General features: G+C 35.6%; 1 protein-coding gene across 2 annotated transcripts; it reads right to left on the bottom strand.

The window, feature by feature from the left end:
• Nucleotides 1–12,808: 12,808 nt before the first annotated feature.
• On the bottom strand, nt 12,809–14,052 carry LOC122093601 (protein ABA DEFICIENT 4, chloroplastic-like). 2 transcript variants are annotated; one of them, XM_042663958.1, is made up of 4 exons: nt 13,709–14,052; nt 13,459–13,587; nt 13,158–13,246; nt 12,809–13,050 (listed from the first exon to the last, which is right to left on the bottom strand). In XM_042663958.1, the coding sequence occupies exons 1-4, from the start codon at nt 13,733–13,735 to the stop codon at nt 12,942–12,944; spliced, it is 354 nt and encodes a 117-aa protein (XP_042519892.1). In that variant the 5' UTR covers nt 13,736–14,052; the 3' UTR covers nt 12,809–12,941. The 2 variants fall into 2 exon arrangements, with proteins under 2 accessions (XP_042519892.1, XP_042519891.1); XM_042663957.1 differs by having other exon boundaries at nt 12,809–13,054; nt 13,709–14,044.
• Between the last annotated feature and the right edge of the window lie 10 nt (nt 14,053–14,062).

The following is a 14,062-nucleotide window of genomic DNA, read 5'->3' as shown; positions in this document are numbered from 1 at the left end:
AAAATAATTTGGTTCAAGACCTTCATCGGGCAAGTATTTTCTCAATTAAATTTATAAGTGACTTTATTAGTAATTTAATATACTTAATCGTTAATAATAAGTAATATGTAACAATGTCAATGTGCAGCCTATTATTTGAATCCGGATCTGCACTACAAAAACAATTTAAGGATTAGGAAAGATTTGATGGAATCTTTAAAGGATGTTATTAACAAGTTAGCTCCTAATGTTGATTCGGCCAAAGATGCAGTTGAAGAGGTTAGTAATCTACTAAACTTACATAAATCATTGATTAACATTTAATACATTGAGTGGTATATTAATATGTTTATACAATTATAGGTGAAATACTTCTGGGAGGCCACTCATAGGTTTGCTGATCATTTAGCTATCCATGCTAGAGGAGCACAACACCCTAGTAATTTAGGTTTAATCAGCTATCCTTGTATTTCAAATTTATTTCAAACTCCTAATGTTGAAATTATCTTTGTACACCTGATTGGTGGATGAACTATGGATGGAGCGCTTCAAACTTGAGGGCAATCACAATGAAAATATTATCATGCACGGTATCCTCAAGTGGCTGCGAATGTAACTGGAATACGTTCGGATTGATACACACCAAACCTCGGAATCGTCTGAGTTATGAGAAGTTGAAGAAGCTAATGTATGTGCACTACAACATGAAATTGAAGATGGAATATTTATAATTGAAGAAATCAGGAGAGTACATTGAAATAACAACCCATGCTGCCCAAATAATATTTCTATAAATAATATTTCAAATGTTTCTTATCTATGCTGTCAATATTGGGCTTTCAAAATAACAACCCATGCTGCTATGATTTTCCAAATATTTAAATATTTTTTCATACATTGATAAACTCCCCAAATGAAATGAAATCGTTGATCGTACTTTTTTTTCCTTGACCAAATTAAATCATGTGGACGGTCTATGTCTGTAGATCTAGGCCATATGATATTGGAAGGGTATTTCGCTTGTTAAGGTCACTTCCTTTCCTGTTTTACAAAACGTTATGGCATTCCTTATTCTTATGTTGCAAAAACTCCTGCAGTTCGACAAGCCCTTGTTATTGCCTTATCAAAATACTATTCCAATCTTATTGTGGAAAGTGATAACTTGGCATTATCCTCTTGTTATGGTCAACAAGTTCATCTTTGCCTTGCCGCATTGCTCATATTATTGAAGATTGTAGACAAGGGAATCATGTTGCTAATAAACTTGCATCTGTTGGGGTTTATAATAGGTTTTTTCTTCCGTGGGATTCTGCTTCCCCTTCCCCCCACAACCATCTATCCATTCTTCTTTTTGATACGGTTGGAGGTGTTTCTCCACATTGTGTAAATTCTTCTCTTTTAATATAAGTTCATTTCCCATAAAAAAAATAATAATAATAACAAAATAAAACAAAAAAAAAAAAAAAAAAAAAAAAAAAATGAAAAACAAAATTCCAATGATAGAATCGATCAGAAATTAAACATTCAAATGGAGGTTCTGTAATTCTTTTGGTAATATTTTTATTCCATAAATAACGTTTCATATCAAAACTAGAATTTTTTGTTTCTATGTTAAAAAATCATTTTTTTTACCTAAAAAATAGTGTTTGGTAAACTTGTCTCAGAAACGGTTTCATCGAGACAAGGATGAAGGAGAACAGGGATTGAGCAAAAGTTCTTCACCGATTCTTCAGATTTTCAAAGAGATAGAGAAGGTTTTAACCTTAGGTAAATTATCGGGGACATATGAGTTTTTTCCAAATGGAATGTTCTCAAAATTTGAAACATGTATTTCCTGTTTTTCTTGCTTTTTCATTTGATTCGTTTAAATAAAAAGCGAAAAAAGGAACCATGGACACCAAATGGAATCTTTCGTTTTCTTGTTCTCGTAAAATGAAAAAAATTCTATAAACATTTTGTTAGATGACTACCAAATGCAGCCTAGATTCAAAGTTCTGGCTTGTTAATAATGGAGAATAACTCAAACAAAGTCCTGAGACTCTCTCTCTCTCTCTCTCACACACACTCCCGTTGTATCAATTTTTTTTTCTTCTAATTTTTAATTTAATGTTCATTTGTCATTAAAATCTGGCAGAATAGTATCAATCTGGGCTAATACCTATCAAACCCAATAAAGATTAAAAAATAAATAAAAAAGATTGATAAAAATTGGCATTGAATTGGTATCATCCCCAACTGATATGGCATTACGAGGGCCATGAGATGTATCTATCTATATTGATGTATTAGAAAAAAAAATCATCATCATATTGTCAAATCACTATCATGGCGTCATATCGTCAAGGCTCCTATAAATATGCGCACACCCCTTTTATAGGTCATAATGTCAAGTTTTCTATAAATAATATTTCAAATGTTTCTTATCTATGCTGCCAAAATTGGGCTTTCAAAATAACAACCCATGCTGCTATGATTTTCTAAATATTTAAATATTTTTTCATACATTGATAAACTCCCCAAATGAAATGAAATTGTTGATCTTTTTTTTTTCCTTGACCAACAAGGAGACCCAAAACCCCCCGGCCCCCTCCTCCAAAAAAAAAAAAGTCTTATAAATGAATTTATTTCTTTATTTATTTTCACATAAATAAGAAATACAAATTATATTCATCAGCCAAGCCTACATTAAATGTGTCAAGTTACAACAACAAAAGAAAAGAAAGATGCAAAATGTGAGAATGACTCTCCACACCAGTCCTAGTACTGGACTGTGAATCTGTGATGTCGATTGACCTAATAGCTCGTCCGCAACTTGATACCTAATTAGATTTATATTGAACATTAAAGAACTGGAGGGTGGTAAATACTGTAGCCCAAGCAGTAAGAAAAAGTGCTAAAGATGCTGATGAAATGACCAAAGTCGCTTTCCATGTCCAAAAACGACGACCGTAACAAAATTCATTCACCTTCTCACAAAGTTCACTGTAATCGAAGTCACTGTCTAAAATTTCACTGCAGAAATCGTTAAACAGACACAAGACCTTATTTCCTTTACCCAAACGATTAATAATAATTCCACGATCAGGGAGAAATATCACGTCATCAATAGATTTAATAAGCTGATCCACAAAGATGGCATAAGATGTTACCGAGTGTTTACCTCCAATACGGTATTGCTCGTAAGCAATAAGGTTTCGAAAAAAGGAATCTGTGTAGTTATCAATGTATAATGGAGGGATTTCAAGTACTCCTTCTCTGAACCTCATCCAATCATCAAGGATATTGACATAGCTGATGTGTCCTTAAAGATATTATTATTATTTTTTTATTTCGTCTTATTTAATCATTAGGGATGTTGTTTATTTATTTATTTATTTATTTATTATTATTATATCATCTATCATCATAAATTTAGCAATCTATTTTTTTTATCGGTATTAGATTGGTATCGGTCTCAACCAATCAAAGGATTAAAAAAAATTAAAAAACGTGTGATACCCGATTGGAACATATGGTACCAATATAGATATAGATCAAATACAATTTTTTTTTTTTTTAAATTTACAATATACTTGAGGATTGGATGAGACAATTTACAATTTTTTAAATTTACAATTTCAGTTCTTCAAAATTATTCGATCTAAGTAAGGATCCTAAGTCTGATGGATTCTCACTCATTCAATTGGCTCTCAAATTCTTCAGTGGGTTGATTCCCGATGGTATTTGTAAGTATCTTTACAATCATGAAAATGAGGACATGACCATTACCCACAACCATTTACTGGGTCTGTAAATAATTTTTCAATATCATGATAATAATAAATCAATGCAAAACTTAAAATAGTTTTTTTGCATGAAAAACAATATAGTACACTAAATTTATTCTCCCACTAGGAACCTAGTATACCGAATTTATCCTCCCACTGGTCGAGCCATATAAAACAACTTAAGATCCATACTTCTATCCTCCCACTTGGTTCGATCAATTATAAATTAATCTATTTATTGAAGAACACAATTCATTAAATGTGACATACATATAAACTTGTTAACATAAGCCCAAAAACAAAAGAAAACCAAACATTTATCAATTAATATTCATAAATAGGTTTTCCAAAAGAACAATGGCAGTGTTTGAGAACTTGGTATTGGATTGATCAAAACCGATACTAATCCAATCCAACCAATCCGAATTGATCTAATCGGAATATAAAAATAACACATTAAATAAACTTATAATTTATGGTCATAGTTATGAAACCCTCAACCACCCTATTGCCATTGATCAACTGTCCAATACATTTTAGGGCAAAATCTTTACTTTAAAAGCATAATACCAAACTATTGATTTCGTTTTCCTAGTATAGAAAACTAGGTCTTTGAGGCATATGTAGACCTCCATATTCTCAAGCCACTTTTAAAGACATTCAGTTTAATGGTTCAACTCAATGAAGAATAATCCATTCAATATTTAATTAATGCATGTAACATCAATAAAATTAAAACCAATATTACATAACTAACCATTAAACATAACCAGAGTGTCAACTGAACTACATTCTTAACCTTTGGGTCTAGAATGCACTGGTCCACTCAAAAACATACAATGCCCATGAAAACTCTTCAACTTCGAAAATTACTGTCACTTTTGGATGAATAGCAACTTCTAGGTTGAGGTCTACCTAGAGTACACTTGCATCTATGCTTATCTTTGATAATGTCGCCTTTGGGCAAGCATTACCTAATTCCTGCCAATAATTTTTTATGTCTTTGAAAATAAGACAAAATCTTTGAGTTGCAAACCTATTGCAGTAATCTTAGATTTTACCATTTTGGTGAGTTCCATCCATTCCACTGCAATAGCTTACAACTCCACTTGACAGCTTAAATTTGTGGGTTATTTAAACATGAACTAAATATCATTTAAATGTAAAAGAACAAGTATGTAACTATTAGCAAAATAAACATTACAATTCTCAATTATCAATTACTTCAAGAGTATCAACCGGAATTACATTTCTGACCTTTGGGTCTGAAACATACTGGTTCACTCAAGTTTCTGCTATTACTGCGAGACTTCTTCTAACTTTCAAAAAGTACCACCATCTTTGGATGGACAACATCTTCTAGGTCGAGAAATCCCTATTATGTTTTTCACTTTCTTTAACTTTAACTTTTCTTTGATAATGTCACCTTTGGGTGAATCTTAGCAACCTTGCTACCAACCATTATTCTTTGTACCTTTGATTTGTATTCTATTACAATAAAGTTGAAAAATTATTTATGACTGAAATATATAGTAAATTTATATTCATGTCATTTCGTACTTGTATGTTTTGTTTGAAACACCCTATGATGGATAAATATGTTAGAATTAAATTGTGTGTGAGCTTCCACACATTTTATTATGCATAGTATATTTGTAGGAAGTTATGAAAGGATTGGGTGGAATCCACCAAAGTGGCACATCCTATTCTTTCATAGTTTTTCCAAGCGCAGCAAAGTTGATGACATTTGCCCAAAGGCGATGTCATTCAAGTTAAAGAAAATACATGTATAGAAAGGACTATAACTTAGAGGTTTCTAAGCCCATATGTGATAAAAGTAATTATATTTTCACAGTAAATTTGGATTTACAAGGGGGCCAGTGCATTCTTAGCCCAAAGGATAGGAATGTAGTTACGGTTGTGACTCTTGTGTATTTTATCTGCTAGATATATATTTATTGTGTAGTTTATTTACTAGATGTACATATTAAATTTTTTAGCCCGATTATTTGGTGTGTATGTTTCATACCTAGATTTTTAGGGTTACTTGATTTGATTTTAGCTCTCAGGAAACCCAAACAGGTGTTGTTGTTGATCAAAGCACAACTGAAGGGAAATAGGAACAATTTTTTTGCCCTATTAACTTTATAATGATTTTGGAGTAATTTTGAATTGATTTTATCTTAAATTTCGTTCTCTGAATTATTTATGTACATTTATGCTTCATTTGTTTGTGTTGTCCCTGGTTGTATAAGAAACACATTAAAGTATACACTTCTGTACATATATTCATCTCAAATGTGGAAAACATGATAGGAATGAGTGAAACCCACCAAAGTGGTACATTCAGTTCAATTGTGTGTTTTCCAAGGTAAAGGTGACATTTGCCTAAAGGTGATATCATCCAAGTTTATCGACAAAATGCTCAAGAGCCATGTTTTCTGACATTGGTATTATTGAGGTTTTTGATATGTTTGGTTAGTAGGAGTTTTATGAACTCATTTAACCAAAGATATCATGGTTACAAAAGTCAAAGTTTAAAGGCTGTACCTACTAAGATTTATTGGTAGTGCTTAGCCAAAGTAATTGGCAATAAGTCAAGGTAATTGACGATATTTCGTCAGAATTTGTGATGTATGGCAATATTTAGCCAAAGTTTGTGATTTGTGGTGGTATTTAACATAAATCCATGGTAGTGGTGATTAACCACAGGAAGTTTGATAAAGTTTGTGATTTATGGGGGTATTTAACCTAAATCTATGGAAATGGTAGTTAGCCATAGCGATATGCCAAAGTAAGATATTAATTCAAGAAAATGACGGTTTGCCTAAGTGTTGATTAATATCAAAGTTTACTACCTGTGTGGTTTTCAAGGTAGGTTGATCTTTATATCAATTCCTTATATATATATATATATATATATATGTTTTCAGGCGATTTAGATTGATAATTTTCTATTATTTGTAACATTAGATAGTTATATGCCGTATATTGAGGTGTATTTTTTACTATTGTTCAACAGTAGAGATTATTGATTGAGTCAAAGTTTGTTTGAATGGTGTTCAGTTGTTTAAGTGGTGTTCAATCTTGGGATTATTTGTCCAGGTGTCAATGGAAAGACATCAGTATCAGTATAACCCAAGTGGGAGATTGTTAGGATTTTTATGTGGGCTTAACTAATACTGATTGATCCATTGGGCCCAAGCAATAATAGACCCAGTCTAATTAGGAAACTCATAGTTCTTTCCATTGTGAGAGTGGAATAGGATTTTAGGGATTCTATTATAAATAGAATACTTAAGGTCCCTGCAGCCATTACTTAATGCTTTATTGGTTTTAGGAGCACGACTTTCTCACAAGAGCAAGTGTACAGAAAGAGAGGAAACCCTAGAGTAAGAGGCTGCAGAAAATTTCAATAGAATGACTCTACTTGCATAGTTCGTTATTGTCATTTTCATGGGAGTAATGTTTAATCACATGGGACAGAGGTTCATGATCTATGCTCATGGGGTTTCTAAACTTACACAAGTACTTCTCTATTCCCATTTATGGTTCATATCATGGATGTCCCATTGTTTATTATAGATATGGTAAATCTATATGGTTATGTATTTTAAGATGGGAGTGTTTTATTGTTCTTGGTTTAGGGACTACACCCATGATTAATCTTTTATGATTGGTTGATGATTCTTGTGTTCTAAACACTATAGGGTTATTCATATGTTTAATATAGTAAAGGATCTCCAACAAATCCAAGGCGCTGATACCGAAATACTGTGGGATCGATTGTGATACCATTAGTAGGTAAGTTAACTAGTGAATAACCAAAATTGATAGACCACCCAATAGAAAACTCAGGTAAAATTTCCAACATACACAGTTGGAACTGGGCATATAGGGGTACCTTCATGGAGACATTACATGATGCCTCTTGTATGTCCGAGTTTCAAAGCAAGTGTTATGCCATGTACGATCCTCAATAGTAATGAGCAATTCAATTTCGAAGATGAATTTTTTGTCATGAGGGGGGAATGTGATACTCGTATCAAAATTCAGTTGCATACCTTAGGTGCTTGGTCATAGCAGGCACTGAGAGCAATTGGGTTGCCTACTTGGCCAGTGAAGGTGTACACAATGGGCATGGTTCACCTCAACTGCTTGTGTACTTGAGCCAAATTGTGAAGAGAATTAGGAACCTTGGACTGCATGCATTGGATTTGAACTGAATTCAATTACAGGGAATGAATAATTGTATGCATGTATGTTGTACTTATGAATATTAGGTAGGTTTTAGGTTGTATATTGTCTCTGTAACCTCCTGCAACTGAATTGTGAGCTGTAGGTATGTAATTGTTAACCCAGAATAAGGAATTGGGGCTGCATGCAAGGGAGTTGGTTTATTTCTTTCTATTCATATAAACTGGGTTATGATACTTGAAATTAGAACAGTGTAAAGACCCTGGGAGTGTTATCTGTAACATTCTACAGCTAAAACTGGGCTTAGATGTTTGGGATCATCATCCCAAAATGAGAAAATCTAGCTGCATAGGGTAGGTTGCAACAAATGGTTGTCGTCCATGTATTTTGGACAATACACGGACCTGTAAACCATCTCTGTAATCGCCCAAACTGAGTTTCAGACCTTGCATGTACGGGATTTCTATCCCAGAGGCGAAAACCCACCTGCAAAGATGAGGGTTATGTAAAATAGTTGCTGAATTTTAAATTTGGTATCGTTGGCATGCTAGTCATGTGCCTGGGGTTGTGCGCGGGTTTGTACACCATCCCAGCTATCCACATACTTGGTATGAAAGGGAAACATATTTCAAAGTGGGACCTCCATCCCATAACTGAAATAAGAAATATAGAGTGATTCAGAGACCCACATCCATCTTTGACCATCCCTTTGAACCTCCAAATTTGGGGATTGTATAAGTCGAGGCTGAAATGATGCAAGTTGAGTTGAGACTTGGCTTCCTACCCAACGAATTTGCCCAAGTGAACTACCCAGTTGGGATATGAGCAGCAGAAGCTGGAATTCAGCTCTATGTTGCCCTAACCCCTGCCAAGTCACCAATTGAAATTCAATTGGGTTTGAAAATTAATATAGCCAACACCTTTAGGTTGTCCAATTTCAGCTTGGGGGTTGCCCTAAATATGACCTTAGCTATGCACTGATGAACTAGGTTCAATGCTTCAATTTTCTCCCTGAAATCTTTCTAGTTTAGCAGTGAGAATTGAATTAGAGTTGAATTGGGGTATGTCTATTTTCTCAAGTTTTTACCCAAATTCCAATTATGGGACTGCTTATAGCCATTGTGGAGGCTATCTATGTTGGAAAATCATTAGTCAGTAGTGCTTGCATGTGCACTGCTGAATTTCAGCAAAAGCCGTCTTAAATGGGTTTTGGTGGTTTTGCCTCATGAATATGAAAGGGGTAACCCACTTAGAAATGGTCCCTATGGTGTGGGACATGTCCACACACATTGAAGGAACCCAAGGGTAGTGAGTTGGGGTCATAGAAGGGTTGGAACACCTCGGGCCAGTGAGGAGTTCAGCAGCTACAAGGAGCTGCTGGAACACCTCAACCAGGAGGTTCCTGGGGCTGGCCGGTGCCCCTACAGTTGACCTTCCGGTTGGTATTGCCAGGGGGAATTTGGCCTCTGGTTTGGTAGCCAGTGCCCACCCATTAGTGGGTTCTGGCACATGTCAATGAATAGGGGGTATGGCTCAGCAAGGTGGGCCAGATGGGTGTGGTATGTGTAGCCTCTGACAATGGCTTGTGTGTAGGTCAACATATGTTAGTTTGGACCTGTATAGGTCTGTGTAGGGGAAGGAAGCTGACACAGGTCAATGCCCTTCTGAATGGTCTCTTATTGAGTCCCAGTAAAGGGAATTCAATTGAATTATGGATTAGAGACTGTCTATGGATAGTATAGGCTATAACTAAAAAAGATAATTTGGTTGATGTATATGAACCTAATTCACTTGGCAAGGATACGTGGTAATGAAAATTCAATGATAAGCTTTGGATCCAAATGTAGGTGAGTGGGTGATTTGTCATGTTTTACGGAGTGTTTTATATAGTTTCTTTCTGCTTGTACATGTGTAATGGAATGACTTGTGTTATATATTGTATACTATAATTCTACTATAGCACATGTGGATATTGGTTTGATGTGTATTGTGTACATGTGGATATTGTGGATATGGCTGTGGTTATGATAGTCTGAGACACGATATGGCCGAGGTGTGTTTCGGTACCGTGGGCCCAGTGGTCAGTGGATCTATGGATGATATTGGCTGCATTGTATGCATGTAAAAATTACATTGGGATAGGATCACAATCCCAGTGCTATAAACCCTTGCTAATAGGGGTGAATTATTGGTTAATCCCAATTGGTGGTAGGTCTGACAAGACTACTACACTTGAGATACGGTGGATTGTATATGAGACTTGCATAGCATAGTATGATGGACTAACGCATGGCTATCAGACGGTGCGGTATGACATACTGTATACATCTCAATCGGGGTTACTATATAGGAGTTGATTGTGGGACCAAGGTTCTTTCCGGGACTGGATGACTCTTATTTATATTATATCTCTGGAGCTTGACGTATTGAGGAGGGAATACCACCTACATTACTTATAGCACTAAGAGCCAGATACAAACTTAGTAATTAGGGTTATTTGTATAATGAAAAATGGAACATGTAGTTGTGCAATATTGCATCATATATTGTGTATGGTTGTGATAATGAATTGCATTTAGCATCATGAGAAGGATGTGCGTGCTTGCATGATCACCCCTCACTGGGCCAATGTAGTTCACCCCATGTGGATTGCTATTTTTAGATGGTGGAATTGGAGTTGAAGCATTATAGGATTTCAACAATGGTTGTGAGGCTGTGTCTATGAGACACTTGGATGTTAATGGACGTCGCTTCTTATTTCAATTATGATTGTATATATAAATGGATTGATATATGTAATATTTGTTGTAACCAATGGGATGCAATGGGATGCAATGGGATGAAATGAAATGGATATATGTAATATTTATTTCAGTTATGATTGTCTAAGTGAATCACCAATGATATGTATTTATTATGATTTTTTGTGTACTATGATTTTGTATTAGTGATCTTGTGGCATTTGTGAGGTAAATGGCTGCTTTTGTGATCCTAGTGGAGGTAAGCTAATTAAGTTTAGAAATCCAGTGCTACATACCTTAGCCTGTCAGAGGCGGGGTGTGACAACTCCCTCACTTTCAAAGAGTGCTTAGAGTCGATTTCTCAGTGTATAATGCGTTACAATTGAACCTCCTAATTAAAATTGGACTTGTACGGGTTAGGCTTCGGGCTTGGCTTTAGGTCTAGGACTTTTGGATAAGGACAAGGCTTTCAAGTTGGGTCTGAGTTGCTCTAAAAGGCCAACTCCTCTATCGATCAAAAGTGTAGATCACATTCATATCCTATAAATCATCATAACCAAAAGAGGATAACAAAATTAATTGTTTATAGTAAGCCAGTTTCTGAAAAAAGACCTATGTTTGCCTTTTGGAGTAAAAGGAAGAGGGACCCCACAACGAAAAATGACTTTTTTCATCCTTTTCCCGTCGAAAATTTGGAAAGGGAAACAATGGAATTGGGAGAATAAGGGCCTACGACATGATAAGAAAAGGGTATTCGTTCCCATATGCTGATGGAAGGTGTCTGTTTTTGGACAGGACGAAGGTTGCAAGGAAAGAATGGTTTAGCTGAAGAAGATGAAGAGTTTGATGGAATTTTGGAATGTTAAACCCTCTTCTAACAAGGTTAATTATGGTTCCGCTTCTTGGAAAGGTAAGATGACATGAGGAGTAAAGCATGATGGGACGTGCATGTAGCTTAGGATTTTTATCTGAATTGAGAGTGTTTAATTTTAAAATTTCAAAGACATTTATGGGGCCCACAAAATTGTCAGAATAACGATTTCACAATCCTTATCGGATTAGCTGTTAACCAATATTAATGTCATGGTCAGAAGCATCTTTTTGGAATTGCATCCTTTGTTGCACAACAGCGTGTCTAAATGTGTATCTAATATTCAAAAATTATTTGGCATACGTCTAAGTGTGTATCTAATATTAAAAAATTATTTGAATTGTGTGTGATTATTTTGGGTTTCATGTCTGAGCGTTTCTAATCATTGTATGCGTGCCAAACACCTTGTTTTGCCACAAAAGAATTCTATCCCATTTTTTCACCTAAATTCTGTCTGTTGACCAATAAGTTAGGATGACCTGATGTTGACCAATGAGTTAGGGTGATCAATTAGCCTAGTTAGAGGCAATATGGGAATAGATCAGAGATTATTAATGAACACATCATGGAAAAAGCCAATTGGAAGATTCACACGTGATCCATGATGAGGTGGATCACGATACTATTGGAAGTCGTGGGAGCAGTTACGGTTAGAGTAGATCCAGTATTTTGATTCTCCTAACAAATTTTAAGTCCTTGGGTGATCGAGGCGTGAAGAAGAATTCGACTTTCAGTCTTAATAGAGGTCATAAATCATTGAATATTCGAGTCTACAAGGCTCTGGCATGCCCGCCAACGAGCAACAGTCTGATGTGTAAAAATTTTCCAAGCACTTACTAAGGTGGAAAATTGAAGATTAATATGGCTTCCTGACTCAGTCTCTACTTTGTGATGACATTGACTCTTTCTGGCTATAATTTGAAAGATCAATATCAATGAACCTTCCAGTTTGAGAATTTCCACAAGACAGCTGATTGAGAAAGCTACGCCAGGCTCCCAGCCACCCGATCCTCACGGCACCGGTGCAGTGGCTACAGATGATTTTCACACCGGTGAAAGGCTTCAGTTTGTGTGAAGGTTTATGATGTGTATGCAAATTTATATATCAATTCTGGGGGTGCAACTTCCCAGGAAATGCTTAAACTCACAACATTTGAGATGCAGCTTGAAGAATAAATACAACATGTTAAGCCATGCCAATAACCCACTATTAATCTAAAAAAGAATGAACCTCCTCAGAAAAGAAAATGCAATTTTACAAGAAACACTGATTGCATTCTCAGATGAAGGTATTGTTTGTTCAAGATCTACTTCAGTGTTCTGTTCACTATTTTGCACAAATATATTGCCACTCTACACTCTACTCCGTATTCCTTCTGTTTTTGCTCAGTAACTTTGTGAACATATGAGTAACAATTCCAACAGGGCAAAAGAGTAGGCACAGCGAAACTGAATGCCGAATTTCAATCTCATTTTCCAGTCCATCTTGATACACCTGCCTGGATGGTTTAAAAAATAACTAACTGTCAGAAATCAAAGTGTGTGTGTGTGTGTGTGTGTGTGTGTGTGTGTGTGAGGGAGAGAAAGAGACAGAGAGAGGACCTTGCTGCAAAGAGATCGACAGCCAACAGATGAATCCATGCAGAAGCTAAGGTCATCTCACTGGAGAACATCTTTCCTATACTGCAGAGCTGCACCGGGCCTAGACTTCGTTAGACAAGGAAAGAAAGATAGCTAAAAGGCAGATTTCAAGAGAGAATAACAAGATCTTATCCAAAGAAAAAGGAGAATGGCAAGAGGATTGCCAAATTTTTTGGTTCTTTTTCTTTTCTTTGTAGAACATTCAATGACTCATAAAAAACATAGCAGGATTAGAAAAATCCATTTGAAGATGGATACTCACCTCTGGCAGCCAATATTTACTTGCGAACATTAACCGTATGGTATCTGGTGTCCAGGAGAGATATAGAAGATAGGTATACAAAAGTCCAAGTACAAAATATGGAATGGTGCTCTCCATGGTCTTCCTGGTCTACATATATGGGGAATCAGTCATCACATTGCTCAGGGGAAAAGCAACCAATGTATTTTTTATTTTTAGTTCTATGGAAATGATATGATGAAAAACACCAAGTCATTCACCAAACACTCACCAGCTCTGTTTTAGGAGCAAGAACCATGAGGGTGTAGAATGGGAGAACAGCAGCTGTTCCCAGGGTGAAAACACTCCTGGCAATTTGAGAATTTGTAAACCCTGCAAGAGAAAAGGGTCTTACCAAAACAAAAATAATGTCAAAAGAGTTTCCTAGGTTCTATTTGGTACTGTTACCATGGAACAGTCCTCATGTTCTTCTGTTCCGGGGGAACAAAAAACACCTACAACTGTTTGGTCCATCGGTTCGTTTATTTTTGTTATTTGGGAATGAACCAGATTTGGGAAATTAGTTCTAGAGAACAAAATGAAATTTGATTTTGTATTCTCAAAGACTATTTGAATGACCCAAAAA

Source organism: Macadamia integrifolia, chromosome 11, assembly GCF_013358625.1.
Source record: "Macadamia integrifolia cultivar HAES 741 chromosome 11, SCU_Mint_v3, whole genome shotgun sequence".
NCBI lineage: Eukaryota > Viridiplantae > Streptophyta > Magnoliopsida > Proteales > Proteaceae > Macadamia > Macadamia integrifolia.
The sequence above is the reverse complement of the archived record's forward strand: the minus strand, read 5'-3'. Positions and strand labels throughout refer to the sequence as shown.